General features: G+C 45.4%; 1 protein-coding gene across 1 annotated transcript in view; it reads right to left on the bottom strand.

The window, feature by feature from the left end:
• Positions 1 to 870: 870 nt before the first annotated feature.
• LOC119382622 (corticotropin-releasing factor receptor 2) overlaps positions 871 to 23,699 on the bottom strand; it is a 193,607-nt gene continuing 170,778 nt past the window's right edge. The window contains exons 9-12 of the mRNA XM_037650408.2: positions 12,225 to 12,363; positions 8,563 to 8,604; positions 2,252 to 2,617; positions 871 to 1,285 (exon numbers count right to left, since the gene is read on the bottom strand). Coding sequence (XP_037506336.1) covers positions 2,369 to 2,617; positions 8,563 to 8,604; positions 12,225 to 12,363 — 430 coding nt within the window. The 3' untranslated portion in view covers positions 871 to 1,285; positions 2,252 to 2,368. The remainder of the gene's footprint in view (positions 1,286 to 2,251; positions 2,618 to 8,562; positions 8,605 to 12,224; positions 12,364 to 23,699) is intronic.

Consider the following 23,699-nt stretch of genomic DNA (forward strand, 5'->3'; position numbering starts at 1 on the left):
CAATTCTGGGATAGGAGCTTTTCTATGAATGCGAGCATTTCCTGAACAGGTTAGGACTACGAGACTTTGTGCCAGACACTTAGACTACAGCAAGCATCTGAACAGCTTCCACGAATGAACGGGGTTAGTCGTACATTTTAAAAGTTTTTAGCGCACATTTTTCATTGCTTCGCTTTAATACTGATACTTACGAAGTTCTAGATGGTGGTAATTAAAAAAATGGCCGAGGAAAGGGAAGATATGCAGAGGAAAATTTTCATGTGTTTAGAGGTCTCTGTAACCGGTTATCGCCCTCGTGAGCACATTCGAATCTTCACGTGTATGATGGTGTCTCTCGTCACTCGCTCACTCACGCCCTCCCTCCCTCCCTCCCTCCCTCCCTCCCTCCCTCCCTCCCTCCCTCCCTCCCTCCCTCCCTCCCTCCCTCACTCACTCACTCACTCACTCACTCACTCACTCACTCACTCACTCACTCACTCACTCACTCACTCACTCACTCGATCACTCACTCACTCACTGACTCACTCACTCACTCACTCACTCACTCACTCACTCACTCACTCACTCACTCACTCACTCACTCACTCACTCACTCACTCACTCACTCACTCACTCACTCGATCACTCACTCACTCGATCACTCGATCACTCGATCACTCGATCACTCGATCACTCACTCACTCACTCACTCACTCACTCACTCACTCACTCACTCACTCACTCACTCACTCACTCACTCACTCACTCACTCACTCACTCACTCACTCACTCACTCACTCACTCACTCACTCACTCACTCACTCACTCACTCACTCACTCACTCAGGACAACTTGACAAAATAAGGACACATGTTTTCCTCGTTCGTTCCTTCTTTCATAGTGACTTTATTTTATTTCTCGTTACTTCGCAAGGAAAGCCGCGTAAAAACTGGAGTCGCGATGACAATCCAAATGACGGTTGTACAGCAAACGTCGATACCTGGAGGTTGGCACAACAAGTTTTCACAAAGGAGAATGAAAAACACGAAGTGAAACACACGACATTTATATGCGAGAAAACTGAGGTATAATGGCTGCCTTCTTCTGTCACGTTTTTCACGCTTTTCAGTCCATCCCAAAGAGGTGGTCGTCCCATTAAGCTGTTTGTCCATTTCCAAGCACCAGTTCAACACACCCAGACGTTTAGCTGCACCGTAGAAGAGTCAAAATCAGCTAGGCTCAGGTTTTCTTCTTTTTATTATTTTTTTCGTTTTGTATCGTAAATCACTGGCGTGGCTTCCGGAAGCTGCAAAAAAGTAAGAAAAGAAGGAAAAAGGCAGTACACCATTAAGCATCAAAAAGAAGGGGCATCGATTGAGGTAAAGAGAGAATATCAAGTTTTTCTCCCGAGGAATATTGCCAGGAGCATTTGCATAACTGACTGCGTAATGACACAACGCGAAAACGAATGTTCTCCGACTGACAAGGCGTGCACAAGCGGTGAAAAAAATGCAATGACAGTGAACAGTTTATTCCTGAACCATTGAAGCATCTTCACCGCTCTTTATAACAGCAACTTTTCCAGCCATCCGCACACCTTAGCGTCAGCTATTACCGAGCCCTCGTTCGTTGCTTACCTGCTTATTTACTTTTTTCAAAGAGCGGGCTTTGTAGTGACGCATGAGATGGTAGCATTATTCCTCTCGAACACGCCACAACACCGCTGCAGGACATGTAAAGTTTCCCGAGGCCTAGCTCGAGCGAGCACACCTTGCCGTGCGCATATTGATTAGACTGAGGAGAAAGTGAGTGAGCCAAGTCTTAGCGTAGCGTTGAGGAAGCTCCGGGCCTGCTAGTGGGCTGCATGCTTTTCTCTGTTTCCCAGGATGCGCGGTTTCGTAGTTGTCTTTCGATAAAAAAAAAACAGACAATAGGCAGCTTTAGAATAACGCTCGTCGCCAAAGTGAAGTACCTTTGCGGGACCGTAAGGTACGCGTTCATTAAGTACATCTAGTCTAACACACGAGCACGAAAACTTGGAGGATGTTAACAAACAGCGCGCCATATGGTGCCCTTATTCAACGCCCTGTAGCAGTCAACCACAATGCTGCAATGAAGCACGTGGAGCAGTGTTTGCTAAGTCATACAAAAGTTTCAGGCTTTATGCAGAGCCTACGTTTCAGTGATCAAAAACTATAAGGTTGACCCAAGTGATACGCATCTCGATGTCACTTCTTGAAACAACAAATGCCAGACTTCGACTGTCACTTACCCAAAACTGAGCAGCCACTCGACCAAGGCCCAATGCGTGGAGGAAGTACCCGGCAAGATCAGTGGGACATGAGGAGGAGGGCTTCTTGAGACGATAATGAGAACGCGCGGGAGCTGCTCAGACGGCAGCCACCGCGCCCGGATTCCTCGATATCCTCTGTGGTCCCGCCGTGGCCCGCAGTGGGTACTTGCGAACGACTTTGGAGCCCCCCTTGGGTGAGGCACTCTGCTCGGCCACAGAGCCGTTGAAGTGCGACATGAATACGGTGGATGTCTGCGAGTAGCCGCCGCGAAGGAAAGAGCGCTCCTTGTTCGGGTTGCGGCGGATAGCCGCCCTGAGGTAGGCGTTGCGAACGGCAGTCTGCACCTGCGAAGACAACGGTCAGGTGCAATTTTCTCTGAGAGGGTCCAGTACGTTTTTTTCTGTGAAGTTGGTGTAACAGAGGGCCAGAACTAACTAAGATATAGTCATAAGCGCACACAGGGATCCCCATTAATTGGGGGGGGGGGGGGGGGGGGGAGGTGAAGGGGGAGGGAGGGGGAAGCAGAGTTTAATCGAAGCCAGCACCCCCCTGCACCCCTTCTGTTGATCTAGAGGGTCCAAAAGACAACATGCTTCACAATGGACGAAGAAATTAAAATGAAGCGATGAAGTCTTTCTCGCAATGGCCTGCCTTTGGCACCTGGCTTTCCGTTAGTAAATATGGAAAGTAAACCGTTCTTGGTATCAGCGGCCTTCGGCCATCATTTTCTTCAAAAATTTGCGTGGTCATAAACATGCTCTTTAAATATAGGCTGAGTAAATGTAGGGCGCAGACTTCGCGCCCCCTTCAGTTTATTAGAGGAAGCGGTCGGCCCACCTGCCACCCTCCGCCCGCCCGTGCGCACGCCAATGGATATAGTTTCACTTCTTCGTGACATGTCATCCAGCGTAATGCCTGAGTGGAGCGAAAGAATTTCCGTCAATACAGCAAATAATTATATGCGGCGTGAAAATCACGCGTCTCTTCTGTTAATTTCGATTGCGTGCGCCTCTTATTTTTCAGCAAATCAGCACTGTGTGCTGAGATTAACATAGCCAATATTTGTCTTTAGTAGGGTTAGCTGGACCCACCATGGTAGCTCAGCGACTGCGGTATTGCACATAATCTCAAGGATGCGGGTTTCATTCCCGGCCACGGCGGCCGCATTTCGATGGGCGCGAAGTGCAAGAATATGCGGGCGCTCAGGTTTAGGTGCGTGTTACCCAGGTACTCTAAATTAATTCGGAATCTTCCACTATGCCGCGTCTCGTAATTATTATAGAACTACAAATGGTCGAAGAACGCTCTAACGACGGCGTTCTTTCAGATCTAATGCGTAGTGTCCAGCGTTAGTCTGAGTTAGTAATAACCATGGGCGTCGGCAGGGGGTGCAAAAGGAAGATTACCCCTCCCCCCTTCCACGCGATGAAACACGGCTGTGCACCCCCCAAGGCAAGTCTGTCGACGCCCATGCTCATAACTCTAACCCCACTACCGCACTATTACCTAACCTCAAATTGTGGCATCAATATCACACCGATCATCATCATCATCACCACCACCAACACCACCACTACAGTGTACTAGAAGGGGGCAGTGGAACGAACGAAGCGGCCGCGCCGCATCTCGGGTGATGCTCCGACGGGCGATCGTAGCGGCGGCGCTGTAGTCACTTTGTACTGAAGCTGTGGAGAGCGTCTGCATTAGGCGCGCGCGCGTCGCAGCCTACGAAAGCGTGTAATTGCGCGTTTTGAGCGCGTTTAATGCATTACTGAGCTTTAATCGGTGTCTCAACGCCTGCTACGCGCCGTGGTGCACGAGTGAATATGCAGGCGTGCCAAAATTGCTCCGAGATACTCCCTGTTTTTGGAGCCTGCCGGCCCCTAAAGAAGGCGACTATCGGATTTTGCACCTAGCTGCTCACTGATTGCTGTGCGGTTTGCAAGCAACACTTCGTGCCGCGCTACACTATAAGTGACTACGAAGAAATAAAAAAAACAGCGACGAAAGCCTATGCATTCCTCTGCCGGCAGCCTACGATATCCAGAGCTTTGATCCTTATATGAGCTCCAATGCGCTCGATTGTTTCATGAGTAACCTGAGTACAAATAACTATATGCGGTTACTATATGCATCGGTTATGCGACCTATGTGTGCTTAAAATACCAGGAAGCCGGGCCAGCTGCAGGAGCCGAGCCGAAGGCGCGCTCCGAGGCACAAACTTCATGCATCAGGGTTTATCTCAAGCATCTTAAAATGCGCAGATGTAAATATAGCCCGTCGGTTATTCGGCCTAAATTCACTACAACCAGTTCTCCTTTTCAATGGACAGCTTATATTGCACTTTTCCTGACCTATCGATGCCATTGCAAAAACTTCTTTTTCACAATGGATGTTTTGTATTATAATTTCGTTGCATTATCTGTAAAGTGTCAAAATTCAAGCCAGGGGTGGGGGGTGGGGGGCGGTGGTGCTCTACGCTTTGCGATTATATATATATATATATATATATATATATATATATATGTGTGTGTGTGTGTGTGTGTGTGTGTGCATATATATTTACACGCACAAATACGGGCAGTAAAGTCTCACCTGCCCACCCGGCGCCAATAACAATATCCATGCAACGCCCCTGAGGACGACCGTTATTTGTACCGGTAGAGTTACCATTGACTTCCAATACCTTAGAGCCCTCGTAATGTCGAAAAAGTCACATATACACAGGGCATTTGTAAAGATACGCACCGTACATACAGCTTCGCCAACGCGCGGTAAATGTTCGGCGTGCTTTCGGCAGAATATCACCACACAGCTTTCTGAGCACATTTAAATTCTAATGGAGCAGCTCAGTTGCTCTGAATAAACTAGAAGCCGAATCAACACCAGAAGAAAGCATTAAAACAGAAGAAATCAGAATAAGGCATGCCCTTTCTGTTTCCTCTGTCTCTTTCTTCTGGCGGTCGTTCGGCGTCTAGTTAATTGAGAGTAATGTAACTAGCCCAGCAATGAGTTCGGGTCAATTACACCGAGATCGTGAATCTTCACGGTCGGTATCAGCCCATATTCATTTCTTTTACTTTGCGTACCTTCCAGCAGTTCCTTCGGCTACAATAACTGATTTGCAGTATCTCTCAAAGGCATTTATGTAGCAAGCATTCATTAAAAGCTTTGAAGTTTCGTCTATCAAGGCTTACGACGACAAGTTCTACGCTTAATAATGAGAGACACGCAACGAAAGCCGCATCAGTAATAGTGCCGATTAGCCGGGTGCCGCCGACGCGCCCAGCAGTTCTTGCGCGCGGCTGGCGCGGCGCCGCGCGCCTTCAGTACCGAGCGACTGCAGCGCCGCCGCTACGGTCGACGCGGAAGGCATCAGGCGGCGAGGCGCGTTCACGCCACTCGACAGTTCTAGTACACTCTACCACCACTATCATCGTCGTCATCATCATCACCATCATCATCATCATCCTATGTCATCATCAGCCTGACTTCGCCAACTGCAGAGCAAAGGCCTTTCCCATGTTCTGCCAATCAACCCGGTCCTGTGCTTGCTGCTGCCACGTTATATTCGCAAGCTTCTTAATCTCATCTGCCCACCTAACTTTCTGTCTTCCCCTCGCGCGTTTGCCTTCTTTTGGAATCCGGTCTGTTACTCTTAATGACCAGCAGTTATCTTGCCTACGAGCTACATGTCCTGCCCATGTCCGTTTCTTATTCTTGATTTCGACTAAGATGTCCTGAACACCCGACCCACTCTGCTCTCTTCTTGTCCCTTAAGGTTACACCTATCATTTTCCTTTCCATTTCTCGCTGCGTCGTCCTCAGTTTAACCCCCTTTGCAAGCCTCCAGGTTTCTGCTCCGTAGGTAAGTGCCGGTAAGATGCAGCTGTTATACTGTACTTTCCTCTTGAGTGACAGTGGTAAACTACCATCCATGATTTGAGAGTGCTTGCCGAATGTGCTCCATCCTATCCTTATTCTCCTAGTTGCTTCAGTCTCATGGTTCGGCTCGGCAGTTACTACCTGTCCTATAGGTAGACGTATTCCTTTACAAATTCCAGTTGCTCGCTAGCTATCGCAAAGCGCTGTTCTCGTCCGAGACTGTTGCACATTACTTTAGTTTTCTGCATATTAATTTTCAGACGTACCGTTCTGCTTTCCTTGTCCAATTCAGTAATCATGGGTTAGCAATTCGTCCCATGAGTTACTCATCAATGCAATGTCATCAGCGAATCGCAGGTTACAAAGGTATACTCTCCATTGATTCGCACCGTTGCCGAGACTCAAACCGAGCCTCAAACATAACATGCCAAGCCACCAGATATATAGGCATACGCCACCATCTTTCCATTGAGTACAGTATCTTCTTTCTTGCTCCTCCTCTCTCAAGATGGTAATCGCCCCAATAAAGATCTTGACATGCAAAGACAGACGCGCTACTACATGCCCTAATTACAAGCACACGCACGCACAAGCGGTCATAAGCTGACCCCGAAGCGTGCATGGCGCGTAAAAAAATAAAAGAAGAAACACCTCAACGGAATCTAATTTGTGAGGCGGAGCATGCGTGGCTATTAGCGCAATGCAGCGTGTAAGTATGGCGGCTCACTTCAATGCCGGCATCGAGCATGCGGGTGCTATTTCTGTCCTCCCTTAATTAGCCCCGTGCCCGCTCGCATCCTTCTTTGTAATGCGTCCCACGTATAACAACATCCGAACAAAGTTATGCGCTGCGGGCTTTAGCGAAGGCGCGCCGGTAAGCACATCATACAGAAGGCGCACCTTGTGTTAAACCAGCCCTCGGTGAACAAATGTTCCGCGACTTCCGAAACGTTTGTAGCGGGCGTTGAACGCTTCACCTGAACGAGGCACTCTGCTCTGCCCCAGTGGCAGAATGTTTGAGAATAATGATGACAGTATGTGGTATTTTACATCCCAAAACTACAACGTCCCACAAGGGACGCCGTAGTGAAGGGCGCCGCAAATTTTGCCCATCTGGTGTTCTTTCAGGTGCGCATAAATCTAAGTAAACAGGCCCCTAGCATCTTGCCTCCATTGAAATGCGGCAGCCGGCCGGGATCCGATCCTGTGACCTTCACACAATGTTTGATCTTCGTCAAACTTGGCAAATGCGGAACCAGCCTTTCATCTAACGCAGCCTAGTAATGTAAACATATGTTTTGCATAGAATCATTTCAACAGCCATTGCTGCTGGTCTGTTTTTTTCTGTGTCAACGCGTTGCAGTTTATACTAGGTAACATACCGCGGTGTATTTTATCCGATAGTCATTTAGTGCCGTGCAATTTGTTTCGGTATTAGTAACTTTGCTATCACGTTTCATATTGCCAATGTAATTGCTTGTTGATAGTCCAGCCTGCGCACATCTCGTCTCTGTGGTCTCTCTGTATTAATGTTCGCTGGCTTATTAGATTGTTGTCATTGCTTATATATTTCAACTTCATTACCAGAAATGAATGTTTTCCGAGAAAAGGGATTTAGGCATCTCATAAGGGATATACTTACCCCTCTTAACCTAACAGTAATAGAACTAAATGATAACGATAAAAGTCACAGGCTTGGAACACCTAACGGGAAGGGGTTTAATGTTGTTGATGCACTACGCATTGAATTGTTATTAAGGCTAACATGTCTATAAAAATGTATATGAGTATAGTGCTCTCATCGCTACTAAAAAATGTTCCTTGCCTATAATAATTATAACATTTCCAATACTGTGATCATCAGAATACAGTACTTCGCACTATGTTCATAACTGTATGCTCGAAAGCGAAGCTACATTTAACTTTGAAAATTTCTTCAGCGGCAGAAAAAAGAAGGGAACCAGGCAGCAAAGTTTGAAGAGCATAATTAGTGTCGTTAAAGGGGTCGTCTCTCGGTCGCTGCATCATTCTCAATTTCTCATTGTTAGTCCACATGGAAGGACCAATATGAAATATACATATACAAAAAATAAAAATAAATATGAAGTGTAAAAGAAATCAGCTCTAAACGAAGATTTTGACTGGCGATCTCAACTTGAAGTTGCTGCTTGAGGGCTTCTCTTTCTTACAATGACCGCTCTTTCAGGGATAATGACTGCGCTTCATCACCACTCGTGAATGCCAAACTGCTGTGGGCAGTTCAGATATGCAAAAAAAAAAAGGAAATAAAAATTCAAACGGGGATTTTCTACAGCACGAAATGTTCTCAACAGCTTGCTTTGAGAGACGCACGATTTAAAATTTGAGGCTTGAAAAATTTGATCATGAAAGAGAACCGCCTTACCTCTGAATTCATGAAGCAGTAGAGCACAGACACGAAAATACCCTGCAACAGGAAGAAGACAGGGGTCACTTATCAGTGCGATTGATGGCTGTGCGATTAATGGCAACGTTCGCAATCGAAACAGTCGAGCACGAAGCACGAAGGAAACAAAATAAAAAGAAAAGGAGTTTGCTCTTTTAGCAACATAATGGTGGGTCTCTGATGCCGTTCTACAAAATCAACGAATAACCACTTCTCGTGGTTTTCTCGTGAAACCCAGTCGAAGTGGATCGATGGGAGTTTGCTACGGTTGTATTTAAAATTTTATTTTCAGCTCGGCCATTTACAGTCTCTTTCGGCCCTTCAGGTGTGCCCAATGCTTAAAAAATTACCGTAATAAAAGCGTTTCTCTGGCCCTATAAAAGATTTCATCCCGATTTGAACGAAACAAGGGGAATTTTTTTCCGAGGGGCTCGTTTATATGTTAGACACAATCGAATGAACCAAAAATGAGGCCAGGGAAAGCATAGCTGAATTGAATTATTGTCTTTTAACTGTTTTAGCACTTTAGCTACTTTTAACTGTGGTGCACTAATTATGGCGTAAATAAATGAATTGAAGTGGACGAAAAATCACCCTTTCTGTCGGTGGGATCTGAACCCACAACCTTGTCGACGGCTGTGGGGCGTTCATATCCCGCCGACGGAAGGGGTGATTTTTGGTTCATTTCAATTCATTTCAATTTACGCCATAATTAGTACACCGCAGTTAAAAGACAACAATCAAAGTCGTCTATGATTTCCCTGGTCTAATTGTCTGTTCGACTCATTTGGTTGTATCCTCCCGATTTAAAGCATTCGACTGCTGTGCTTGAAAAGCCGGCGTGATGTGGGCCTGCTCCGCCCGAGCAATGTAAAAGTTTTAACGGTTTTCAATTTTATTGAGGTCTCACAGAAGAAAAGTTAGCCACCCTGCCTGATGGTGGTAGAATAGAAAAACTGCATGAGGCAGCCGAATAACGCTATTCGCTCTGAAAATGTGTTTATGCACACGACGGCAGAGAAGCACCGTTCTAGGCAACGTTCCATCTAATAAGATAATATTGACAGCGTTACAATGTTCACAATGAATCCCATTTGCTTGAAAAGCGTATGTTTCAGCCAATGCAGAGGTAGCACTGATATACACAAAATAAATGCATCGTCTTGAGTCTCTAAGACACGGATTTGTGAAAGGAAGAAAAAACGAAAAATAAATAAATAAATACCTTCATCCACGTTACGGACTTCCGTCGAACTGAACTGCCATATGCAGCGTCCGTGTGCTTCGAGTTGTCGATTAATTAGTCTTCGCGATACAATCAGCTAGCCTCGTAGTTAGCTTAGATAAGGGGTCTCAAGCTCACATCAGCTAGCGGGCCGCAGTCATGAAATTTAGGGGGGGGGGGAATCAAAATGTAAGCCAAATCCCCTTCAGATATTGCCCACATATGTGATACGAAAAGCGCTTTTTCATATAACATGCATGGGTCATTTCTGAAGGGGATTTGCCGTCAGGATTCGAGAAACATATCCGATCGCCAGAACGCCTGAAATCTGGATGCCGGTCCTGAAATATAGAGTTTTTGTTCCACGGTTATGTTTCATAGCAGGGTGACCGTAACAGTTGCAGTTTTCCCTTTCTTTAATTAAGAAAAAAAAAAATATGGGACGGAGACAGTCATGTCCTGGCCGGGCCGGGCCGGGCCGCTAGCATAAGGTCTGCGGGCCGGCTGTTTGAGACCCCTGGCTTAGATTGTAGAGCGATCATCCCGGGAAGGCGTTGGTCCCAGTTTTGAATGCCAAACCAGCATGAATACCTTGTCGACTATACTCGGTTACAATCCAAGACAAGCTCCTCCCACAGCCATCGCTGTGCCATCCGCAGAGGATTTGTATAGACGTCTCATCCAATCACATTTGCTCTATTGTGTGACGTCACGCACTTTGCACGTGTTTTATAGTTGGTGTTCCCATACAGACACGTGTTCGTGTCGCTGGTCTCAAGTCGAGCACTTGAACATCCTGGTAAATTTCATCAGAGACTATGACATCACTGCTTATTCAAACGTCATATTTTAGGTATAGGGATGACGAATTTGTAGTTTTCGATATGCTTCGTAATTACATTAACACAAAGAAGTACTTACGGTTCGAGAGGAGACCAGCTGGCACGACTGTCTTACGTGATTGACAAGCGCGCTGAAGTTCTGGGCGGAGCTAGTATTTATTTCTGAAGTTGTAACCTATTGTATAAGGCTTTATTTTCCGCCAGATCCTTATAAATTTCCTGTTGTATGTTTAATGAAAACCAACAGATAATGAAGCCAAGGAAAATACTATAGGGGACATTAATTGTACTGTTTTAACTGTATTGTAGTTTTTATGACATAAATGTGAAAAAAAGTAAAGTGGACGAAAAGACAACTTGCCGCCGGCAGGGACCAAACCACTTAAGCTATATACGGCGGCGGTCGTCCCCTCGTCCACTTCATCGGGTATTTATGAGCATGCAAACCTGGCAGTGTTAGTCAGCGCCGCTCGAAGCCGTGACGGCGAGTGTGGGGCACTCTTTTTTTTTTTTTTGCCAGTTGGCGTCGCGTAGGCCTCAAAATTCCCTTCTTTTGTTCTGTTGTATACTTATGCTACAAACGAGAAAATTGCGGCCTTTTGCCTTTAATGAAGCATATTTCTTCTTGCGGACTTCCACAGAACTTCTTTGTTGTTCTGTGTACAATGCTCTCCATTCACTGCAACGAAATCAGTTCTCGACCAGCCCACTGTCGAGATAATCGATTACGACGTGTCTGTCCCGACGTGCGATGATAAATGTGGAACGGCCCAGGAAATCGCCATTTCCGACAGCCTCCAATAATGGCTTAAACAAAGATTAGGCTCTCGGAGAAATACTGAAATGGAGTGAGAAACGACACCACTTGTGCTTCTATATCTTATTTCGGAATAAGTAATGCAGCGTAAAACGGAAACGACGGCATCAATTTACGCGTACGGCGAGCGAGTCGTTCCTTTAAGCACCAGAAAAACGCAAACATAAGAGATTGGATAACGCGCTCGGCTCGAACTGCCATCGACACTCATGATGCGTGGGCAGTACGGTATAATCGTAATCGCATGTGCGAGAAAAAAAAAAAAAAACCAGCAGTCTGTGCCGACTATATACTCTAGCAAATGCGATCAAGGCTTCTTCGTCTTCTACTCTTCCGAGATTACAGGAAGGGGAAGTGGGGGGGGGGGGGGGGGGGAGGAGGGGGGGGGACGGCGAAGCGCAGACAAGGTTCACGCAGGACTGTGGGCATCGCGAGCTCTGGCAAAAAAAAAAAAAAAAAATAAAGTATCGCTGAAAACGTTAGAACATTAGAGATATGTCGGCCGCGATTACGCTCGTCACGGACGAACGTGCTGCACATTCAAATTCAAGCGCTTTTCTATTCGTTTTTGCTGTAGCACACAGCGCGAGAATTCGGGGCAGCGATAAAAGAGGGATGACGTGAAAGGAAAAGCAAACGTGAGGAGCAAGCCTCCGAGATCAGCGGGCAATCCAGCTACCCTAATAGCTTATGAACAGTAAAAAAAAAAGGGGGGGGGGGACGGGGAGAGGGAAGCGCTTCAATAGCGCTCACTTGCCTGTGAGGACTGGAGTATGGCGTTAATGACCATGTACGCCTCCTTGAGGCCCATGTTCTCGTCTTGCGGGTTGATGCAGAACAGGAGATGCGTGATTCCCAGCAGAGGGAAGAGCAGCACCGTCGCCTTGATTGCCTTCCTGCGCAGGCGGAAAATGCGGGGGTGGCTGCTGTTAGCACAGCGCGCATGCTGCAGGAGACGAGCAAAGACGCTGTAACGGGAACGAGACGATGGGGGAAGCGGAAACGCGGCCACCTGCGTACTTGCTCAGTTAGGGTATTGCCGTTTTGATGCGTACGCTGTATGTGCCGACAGTGGTTTGTTGTTGCGGTGGTCTTGAATACCCGCGATTATGCCATACTCGGCTCTACATTTGCACCACCTTTTCGTGGTGCTTGGTATGAAGTTGAAGTCCCTCGACTATACGAAGACCATGTATAAGAATCGCCAAGGGAAGAAGTTAATAATAATGTTGACGCATAAGAAGGACGGCACACACTTAAATACATCTTACGCCCCTTGTGTCACATCCTTGGGGATTGACCGAAATTGAGCACATACGCATTGATTTAATTGTCTAAAAGGCCAGACAGGTCGCTAGCAAGTTGTCTATCTGGGCACAGCGCTCCAAGTTGTACACGGCTACCCATGACAAGCACTGCAATTTCAATGCTGTAGATGACTCATAAGAACGCATAGATTCAACAAAAACATAAATAAAAAGTTAATAGAACGCCTAATTTCGCATATCTTCACGCGCAAATGCCCTCTTAGAGTGACTAATCGTGAGGAGATTCGTAGTGTGTATACGTATGTATGTCCAAAAATATATACAGTGAGGATAAGAAGGCGAACTACGGCATACTACGGCATACTACGGGGAAGATGTAATAATAAAACATTTTTTGAGAAGCGAGTCATCAGACTACGCTGGCTGCGAAATGTTACCAGCAGTAACATAATGTGGAAGGCTCAGCACACGTAGAGAGCATATGCGGCGAGTGTATAGCTGATTTCATACACATTGGTTGAATATAGTGACTTTAAGGGTCGAAGTTTTCATCATGCGCAGATGGCCTTGCAGGCCAGTCACGAAAGGCCACATAGCGTGGGTTAATTAACGACAAGGTATGCTCATGAAACGCATTCTACATTTCGCGTGTTACTTATTTTTCATAAAGTGGTGTATATTCCATCTCCAGTGAGCTGACTTATGTAGCTCAGGCAATGCCGGAATTAAGCGAGTGGGAGCGTCTAATGAGATGTCAGGGCTAACGATGCGCGCGACACGATGACACGCTTCAACTGATGTACTATACCTACGACAACGTTGACACGTGAACGATCGCTCCGGCTTGGAGACCACCGGACAGTCTGTGAACACGCTGTTCATTACAAACTTTCGCGACATGCACACCTAATTTTAGAGCGGTGGCGACGGCAGCACTGTGATCGATATATCGCTGAAAGCAGTGCTTAGGCCTAAAGACGCACTACTCATTAGGCTAATGAAACCGTCAAAGAGTTGTAACGTAATCCATCGTGCATCATTCGCTTGCGATCTTACGAGGCGGATGAGAAAAAAGGTGAATAAAAGTTTTGATCTATCTATCTATCTATCTATCTATCTATCTATCTATCTATCTATCTATCTATCTATCTATCTATCTATCTATCTATCTATCTATCTATCTATCTATCTATCTATCTATCTATCTATCTATCTATCTATCTATCTATCTATCTATCTATCTATCTATCTATCTATCTATCTATCTATCTATCTATCTATCTATCTATCTATCTATCTATCTATCTATCTATCTATCTATCTATCTATCTATCTATCTATCTATCTATCTATCTATCTATCTATCTATCTATCTATCTATCTATCTATCTATCTATCTATCTATCTATCTATCTATCTATCTAAAGAAGACAAAAACAAAAATATCTTCTAGAAGTGTTAAGCGAGTGCCAACTCCTCTCAGTGTGCGTAAAATGGCAATTTTGTGCGTTTGTAAGCTGTAAGTGTCATACTTGCAGAACTGTCGGTGTTATATGTGGCCTCTTTCTTGTTTTCTTTTTTTTTTGCCCGCACCTAAACAGGTGAACAATTAAACACCGAGAAACTTCGATGCTGGAAGTACGCATACTGTCGACAGGCGGACCTGATTTACATTGCCTCCTCGGCGGATGTGCCGCGAACGATTGTTCCGTACTTCGCTACGTTCAGGACTTCACCTCCCAATTACTGCGATCATTGACGTCTAGTGTCAGGGCCGCACCGTTGATACCGGAACAACTTCAGATCCAGTGTTCGGAACTAGTTGCGTTTAGTTTAGGGCCGGTACAGGAATGTCGCAATGTGCGAAGCGAAAGACGGAAGTGCGAGGGCTTGGAGTTCGCAGGCTGTATAGGTATATGCTATGTGGGCGCACAATTCTGGTATTACTTTGCTAATAAAACTCTTCCAGCGCCGGCATGTTCTAGACCGGATTAAGTTAAGCAGTCTATAGTACGCGGTGCTTGCGAAGTGCATAGCCGTGTTGATTGGAGCTGGTAACGTTGGTTCAGCAGCCATGAGATGCCCAGCTATGATGAATCCTGACGCTGGAAGTTCACAGACCGTGTATTTGTGAAACTTGTTCAGCACTTCGTACTTGCTATATGTGCTATTTATTGCTTGTACAGATTGATAATTTCTTTCTTTCTGTTTTCGTTTTGATTCGGAATATTTTTCCGCACGACATACGATAGCTCTGCTCTATAAGCTACATCTGTTGGGAACTAGAATCTCTTCGTAACTGTTTTCTAAGCCGCCAGCAGTTTCTGATGATGATGATGAATTAACTTTATTGATTGCCCTGCGAATTGGTGGGATGGGCCTGGATCCCGCCTAGGCTTCGGCCAAGGGTTGCTGGCCCTTGGCGGCTTCCTCGGCTCGCTGGACGGCCCAGAGTTGTTGCTCCAGGTCCGAGCTGAGCAACGCAGACTCCCAGCGCGCGCGGAGGCTGTCGCTGTTTAAGGCTGCATCACAGCTATTGTTTATTATGTCTGGACATCCCCATAGTATGTGCTCTAAGGTGGTTCTAGAGTCACAATGTCTACACTTGTCTGTCGTGTATAAGTCTGGGTGTATTACATGCATGATAGCTGGACTCGGGTACGATCGGGTTTGTAACTGCCGCCATTCGACAGACTGTTTCTTGCTTAATTTCGGATGAGGCGGTGGGAATGTACGCCTCTGCAATCTATGGTGTACTGTAATTTCGTGAAATGTGGTCATTCTATCTTCCCACTCCCACTCATCGGTATTCCCTGAGACGGCACTAATCGATGCTCGGTCTGTAAGCCCTCGCGCCATGCGGTGCGCCGCCTCATTGCTACCTTGTGATAGTGTGTGAGCGGGTGTCCATATCAGATGGACACTTTTTTCTTGATTATTACCGAGTTTTAGAATTTGAAGTGCCTCTGGGGAGATTCGGCCGTTTGCAAAGTTTCGTATCGCCGTCTGCGAATCACTGACGATCACGTCCGCTTGTGTTTGTGCTATGGCTAATGCGATAGCTATTTCCTCTGCGGTTTCTACGTGTGGCGTACTGACGGTAGCACTCGTCAAACATTTTCCCTCATAATTTATCGCCACGGCTGTGTAGGCGCGCTTGTGTCTGTATCTAGCTGCATCTACGAATACGGTGTCTATGCTGTGACCAAATTTCTTTTGTATATCGCGTGCTCTGCTTTCCCGTCTGCCCTGATGGTGGGCGGGATGCATATTCTTGGGTATAGGAAGCACGGTTATCACGCCTCTAATATGTCTGGGCATATCTACTTTGACGCCATGTTGGGTGTGATAAGTAATACCTAGCCGATCCAATATTTGCCTGCCTGTTTTAGTTTTGGATAGGCGTTCGTATTGAGCGAAGCGTTGTGCCTCGATTAGCTCATCCAGGGTATTGTGAAGACCTAGCTGCAGTAGACTATCGTTGCTAGTGGTGATGGAGAGTCCAATTGCTTGCTTGTATATTTTCCTGATTAAACAATCTAATTTGTATCTTTCTGATGAGTGCCATCGTAAGTATGATGCTACGTAAACTATTCTGCTTATTACAAACGCTTGAACTAGTCTAAGCAGATTGCCTTCTTTCATTCCGCTATATTTGTTGGCGATGCGTTTAAGTAGCCGCATGATTTGAGACGTTACATCGTCTAATTTGCGTATGGTCTCTCCATTATGGCCGTTACTTTCAATAATGAGTCCCAACACTCTGATCCTGGCCACCTTGGGTATAGGTTTACCATCCGCCGTAGTGAGGTGAATTTCCAGGTTGTTCTTTTCCTCGTAATAGCGCGGTTTTCGGCCGCGTCGTGATGGTTTATGAATGAGGAGCTCAGATTTCTCTGCCGAACACGCCAGCCCGGTTCCTGATAAGTATTGTTCGACTGTTTCTATCGCACGTTGTAATGTATTTTCAACTTGTCCATCACTGCCATCGCTCACCCATAAGGTAATATCGTCAGCATAGATGGTATGATGGAGGCCGTCGATTTCCTGTAGCTTTGCTGGTAAGCCAATCAGTTCTGTCAGAAAAATTATAATATTGAAGATTACATACGCATCGGAATATTAGGCTAAGTTTTGCAGTGCTGACATGTACTCTCAGTTCAACCATTGATACACAGCGACCGCCGTAGCAACGTTTACCGATCAGTCTATGATTAACTCCACGAAGCAAGAATATTACTTCTTAATTGTATTCCTCTTTTAATAACGCTATAGCACATTCCCACAATTAATCCATTTTTCCTGAAGAAGTTAAACCTCACTGTATGAAATATCAAGTTTTGGAAACTGAGTTCAGGTTATTTGAGTTACCCGTCATCATATACTCGATCTACGCTTTCCCTAACTTTGTATTTTTTTCTCCCTTATTTTTGCAACGATGACTACAGTATTAAGCAGTCACTTTGTTTATGATCTATTTGATTTCTTTGTTAGCTATGCATGTTTATCGTATTGCTCTAGTAACACCATTTTATTGTCGGTCTGCCACCAGAAGCGGTTCTGACAAATTTCGAATCAAAGTGTCCTCCTCCAACTCAATATTATCATCATCATCATCATCAACCCGGTCATCATACTGCTCGCACCTTTCTAATACAGTCAACCCACTCATGAAAATCGAATTCAGCCATATTTTCGGGGTTCCTGTTCTTTCTTACAGCTTGCGCAGCACGTCAGAAGCCCGAATTTGTCGAGTGCGTACCGAGCGAAACGATCTTTCCGTTTAAGAGTTAATGTGCTTGTGGCGTCCTCATAAAACTACTGGAGGAGAAATGAGACCAGGCTCTACCGTTACACAGGCTGACGTCACAGGAGTGATTGCCGCCACCGAAAGCGATTACCCGAATCACGCAAGCACCGCGGAGATATTGCTGCAATTTCGTACACCAAGGGCGACAAGTGAGGGCAATTAATAAGAACAGACGTTTTCGTGAATGTTTTGTAGATACTGCGGGACGAAGAAAAAAATTACGTTACGGTCGGTAAGCTTCAAGACAGCATCGCCTTCCGTCAAGAGCGCACAACGCACCTCTGCCTTCCTCCCACGTTTTCTATCTACTTACCCCGACTCATTTTCCCTGTTCAGTTCTTCCAAGGCCTTGTATCACGCGCTTCCTTTTTTTTTTCGCTCAGCATCAGCCTTTCTCTTCTCTGCAAGAGCACTCGGGTAATGTCGTAAGCGATGAACGAATGAGCCACCGAGCGAAACCTGCCAGCCCGCACTTTGCAGCTGACTTGCCGTTTGTCTCGGCTAAGCGGCACTCGGCTGCAGAGCTCGGGCTCCGACTGACTCGGCAAAGGAGCTCGCAGATAACATTTGGCTGGGTGTGCCCGAGGCGGGGCTGGTGGTCCAGCGTCTGATGTTGTCGTGTTGGGGTGTTTGATGTTGTGATGTTGTGGCCGTGGCAAAACAAGACGTGACACTACTCTCCTTCTCTGCACACCTGATATGAGTCTCGACGTAGGAAAACAGCACAGGTCTCGTTGAGGGAGACGTTCAAAGTTATTTTGCCAGAAGTGAAAAAACAAACAAACAGAAGAATAAGCGTGGTTTTCAGGGGTCAGTAAGCTGCCCAGGGGCATATCACAGACAGCCGTGTGAGAAAGTTCGGAACTTCCAAAATCTTCAGTTTTTTTTTCTTCATTGTTTTCTAGTTTTATATGTGTCACTTTTCTGTTTGCCCCGTGACACATTCGAGTCTGTTACTTGTTCAGGCCGACTTGTGTTCTTGGCGAGTCTATCGTATCTTTTACAACTGTTTGTTTTTGTTTTGTTTCGGAGGATACCAGCGTCGGTTCGTGGAGCCTTGATGAAACAAAGAGGGTGGAACTGTTTCATGTAGGTGAGAAAAATTATGATTCTAAAACGAACTTCATGCTCGAGAAGGGCTTTCCAACAGTTTACTTATGCAGTTATACTTATAGTGACTCCTTTTCTTCACCAGTCGCGTATATATATATATTTTTTATTTGTCATGACACTTAATACAAACAAACTAGCATCAAGTCGCCGGCTTTTCTGTATATTGGCTGTGTATATAGCTTGTATTAACGGTGAGAAAAATATTTTGCGTTAACTTGACTGCTTAGCCAGCATGTGCTGGTTAAGTTTCAAGTACTAACTCCAGGGTATACGTTGTAGCTACTTAAGTGAACTGAACAGCAGTGAAGTCATGTCTGCTTAACAAAAATCACAGGACTGGCAATACTTTTTAGCTACATGACGTTAAAATATGCTATGAAATACGTCGACGTTTTGTAGTTTAAGCAACAAACAGGCGCCAGAGAACACCAGGGACAACAGCGGGAGGAATGGTGAGAGAGAGAGAGAGAAATAATATTTATTGGTCCCAAAGAAACTATGTGCCAGTCCGAACTTTAGTTCCTTTGGGGCGGTCACAAGGAAAGCTATACTCCATAAATAATCAACTAGCCCAACAATGCGTCTTAACCGGCTTGCTTAACTTTGCCCAAGGCATGGCTCTGATAGTTCAGAAGTTTCATGACGAATGATCTGGAGATTCTGCTTAAATTATATGAGCAACAGTCGCCCATCCGCTAATGCAGGTGTTAACTTCCACGCAGAAGGTTCCTCCGTTGCCAATGAAATAATGTCGCGCGTGCACATTACAATGATTTCACTTGTTTCTGCAACTAATTCCAACTGGGCGTATAGTCTAGTTAACCTCCCTGCCTTTTTTGTATTCCTTCTCTCTCTCTCTGTAATTAAGGCAAAATAGGAGAGCGTTTAGTACAAGTGCAACCATTTTATTAGTGATGTAGGAAAATTTCAACGTGTAACAGTTCGCGACGCATGATGATCATATTCATTGAGCAGCCCGGAAACACGACGTCATTATGGATTTCCCGAGGCATCCTCGCCCCCTTGTATGAATGATTTTTAGTTTACTCTTTTGTCACTTGGAATGCGCGGGATAAACAAATAACTTCACTAACGCATCTATATATCAAGTCTAGAACATTGCATGTGCACATTGTTTACCCTGCAGATGTGCGAAGAAGTATGCGGTGTTAAACGTGGGTCATTTGACTGGTTTCTTCACTGACGTTTTCGATCACAGCAATACGAGATCGTGCATGCCAGCGAACCACTCTCGAGGCGCACCGGTGCGGTCATCCCGGGTCACGGAGCGACAAATTGGTCCCGCCGGTCGTAATATCGCCGGGAGCTGCAACGGGGGGCCATAAGTCAACCCACTGGCGCAAGTAGCCGCCTACGGAGTTTTCTAATTAAGCTCCGTTAGCGGGCCATGGTCGGTGAGCTCGAAGATGGATGTGCTAGAATAAGTTTCTTTCTTTTTTTCTTCCCAACGACGCTCGTTTTTTGTCGTTGACCTCACGCTTCGAGGCTGTTCTTTTTTTTTGTTCATGCGAAACGCATGATGAATTCTCGTCTGTATACGAATATGAATCGCGAGAGCGCGTACGTATCTATACGCGTGCATAGAGCGGGAAGGCACGCTGTACGTCTCGTTGTCCGATATGACAGGCGATGATTCTGAAATATGGCAGCTGCTGCCTCCTGCTGCTGTAAACCGATGGAACATGCTGGAAACATTGGATACGGCTGTTGGTACGACGGGTCACGGGACGTTAGGTCGCACGTGGGGATGGAAATGGGGGTCCAGGCCGTAGAGAGAGATGAAGTGCATCCGCCTGGCTATGTATGTATGTATGTATGTATGTATGTATGTATGTATGTATGTATGTATGTATGTATGTATGTATGTATGTATGTATGTATGTATGTATGTATGTATGTATGTATGTATGTATGTATGTATGTATGTATGTATGTATGTATGTATGTATGTATGTACGCGATATTGAATTACGAAGTCACACTTTCGCTGCAAGGGAGAAGCAATGAATGCGACAGCAATAAATTGGAATGTCACTCGAAACAAGACTACCAACTAACTTCTTTAGGATCCTGCGTAACTCTGCAAAGCGCTGGCGTGAGGGAATACGGCTGATCCAGGGAGCGAAGTGGTTTTCGTGCTGTCTGTCACCTCAACGCGAAGTAAGCGGTGAGATCATAGCACGTAGATTGGTTGGAGCCATCTACTGGCGTCTGTCGAGATAGCACGCGCTACCACGTCCTTTTGATCAAGGTTCCCAATTACAGCTCGAGCGACACAGCACCCCTCCCCTTTCCTGCAGCCCTCTACGCTTCTTTACCCGATCGAACCGGCCGAGTCGTTTCATCTCTGCTTGAGCCGCTCCCGTCTGCAGCCTCAGCAAGCTTTTGCTCTCACATAGAACATACGACGCGCGGGGCGATGTTGTCGACATAGAATTTACACGGAACATGACGGCCACGCTGACGGCAAAAATGCGCCTAGAGTGTCCATATAATTGCTCTCGCAATAATAACTAAGCGAAAAGGAGCAGCCATCACTATCGCACGGCTCCAAAAATTCGTCTTTATATTGTACGACATAACGTCAAATTTAGTACGTTGAGTTCATTTGACTAATGCACCACTCGCTAGTGCACCACTCATTGAGAAACATCTTTTTTTATTTCTTCTAGCAATGGATTGTTCGTACGTGCGTTACAGCGGCACTATCGGTATATCATGGCAGATTTTTATAGAATGCACAGGATTCCGAAATTCTTAAGAGCACGTAGACCGATGCCCTGCCAGTATAAGTGCTCGTTTCTAAATTGAATACAACTAAAAGTACGGTATTTCCGACGCCTACGCGAGGACGGATTATATAAAGGTCACGCGAAAGTGGACGACGAGACATTTAAGAAACCAAAAAAGCCGGCAGATCCCACGCACTGTGGGAATCGATGTAATGCGGAGCAGCCAGCAGAGAGCTGCAGTTTTGGTGTATATCAAGCTAGGGAAACGACCGCGAGCGCACCATGAGCGTGGCATGTAAATGATGCTGTACATGAAATGCATGTCATGATTGTCATATCACCACCTGCCATTAGTGTTCATCATGCAGTCAAGTCCCGCAATACCGAAATTGGTGTATGTCAAGCTGGCGAAACAGCCCCGAGCAGACCATGAGCGTGGCATATAAATCATGTCCTACACGATATGCGTGTCATTATTTTTACGTTACTAACTGTCATTTATGTTCGTCGTGCAGTCACGTCACGGAATACTAATTTTGGTGTATACCAAGCTAGCGAACCGGCCGCGAGCCCACCATCAACGTAGCATGTAAATCATGCTGTACATGAAATGCATATCATGATTTTCAGGTTACCACCTGCCATTTATGTTCGCCATACAGAAATGCCTCGTCGTGCGGTACATACCTATCTAATCAAACAGCCGCGAGCGCTCCGAGACCATGTCATGTAAATCATGCTGTGCATGACATGCGTGTCATGATTTGCACGATAGGGCCTGTTATTTATTTTTGTCGCACACTCTTGTCACGCCATAGCGATCTTGGTATATATCAAGTTAACGAGACGGCCGCAAGAGCACATGGTTTTCATGTTATGACCTGTCATTTATGTTTGTAGTACAGTCATGTTATGTGATACCAATTTTGGTACACATCACATTACTGAAACGGCCAAAAAAGCACAAAGTCGTAGGTGGCCAGATAGATAATAATAATAATAATAATAATAATAATAATAATAATAATAATAATAATAATAATAATAATATTAATAATAATAATAATAATAATAATATAATAATAATAATAATAATAATAATAATAATAATAATATCTGGGGTTTAACGTCCCAAAACCAAGATATGATTATGAGAGACGCCGTAGTGGAGGGCTCCGGAAATTTCGACCACCTGGGGTTCTTTAACGTGCACCTAAATCTAAGTACACGGGCCTCCGACATTTTCGCCTCCATCGAAAATGCAGCCGCCGCGGCCGGGATTCGATCCCGCGACCTGCGGGTCAGCAGTCGAGCGCCATAACCACTAGACCACCATGGCGGGCAGATAGATAGATAGATAGATAGATAGATAGATAGATAGATAGATAGATAGATAGATAGATAGATAGATAGATAGATAGATAGATAGATAGATAGATAGATAGATAGATAGATAGATAGATAGATAGATAGATAGATAGATAGATAGATAGATAGATAGATAGATAGATACGATCAAAGTCGCAGAGGTTCGCTAAGAAATGCTTCGCATTTAATATATTAGAATGCTCAAAAAATTCATTGACTGAATTCTACGTAGAGTGCACCTCGGTGTGCTACGGGTCAGGCAACAGTATCCTGTGCCTTCAACTTTCCGTTGATACGAAGAATGGGGATACTTATCATCAGGGTAAAAAACCATAGAGAAACAAGCAAAATTAGGCTCATAAGCAGCCCTCCCCCCGCCTTCGAGTTCGTAGGCAGAAGACTCCGCTTTTTAAAATTAACATATCTGTCCTCCCTGGAGTGTCATCGACGGCTGAATATTAAGGAGCCTCATTAATCTTTCGCTGCATTTTCAATTTTTTCTCTTTTCGAGGATATCACGGAAAGGCTAGTGCGATGAAATGACGATGCTTTGCCCATTGACATATTACGTGACTCTTATGTAAGCACTCTAAACACCGTCAACGAAAATTCGTAGATTGATGTGACTGTCGATGCTCAGTGGCTTTCTGAAAAGACGCTGCTCTAGAAATGAATATTTAAAAGGAAAAATGCGATAAGATTCTTTACCATCATTGCGGGTGATCCGTGAATACTGATTAACAGTCCGGCTATAGAGAAGGGTCGACGGGGAACGGAAGCGAAGCAACTGTGTTCAGGTAGAACGGTTCTGGACCAAATATATTTCCGAAGATGATGATATATATATAGATTCTTTTATTGTGCAAAGGGAGGACAAAGAAGACAAAGAAGACAAAGACTGCTTTATGAAGGGTAATCAG

The sequence above is a fragment of the Rhipicephalus sanguineus genome, chromosome 2 (genome assembly GCF_013339695.2).
Source record: "Rhipicephalus sanguineus isolate Rsan-2018 chromosome 2, BIME_Rsan_1.4, whole genome shotgun sequence".
Taxonomy (NCBI): Eukaryota; Metazoa; Arthropoda; class Arachnida; order Ixodida; family Ixodidae; genus Rhipicephalus; species Rhipicephalus sanguineus.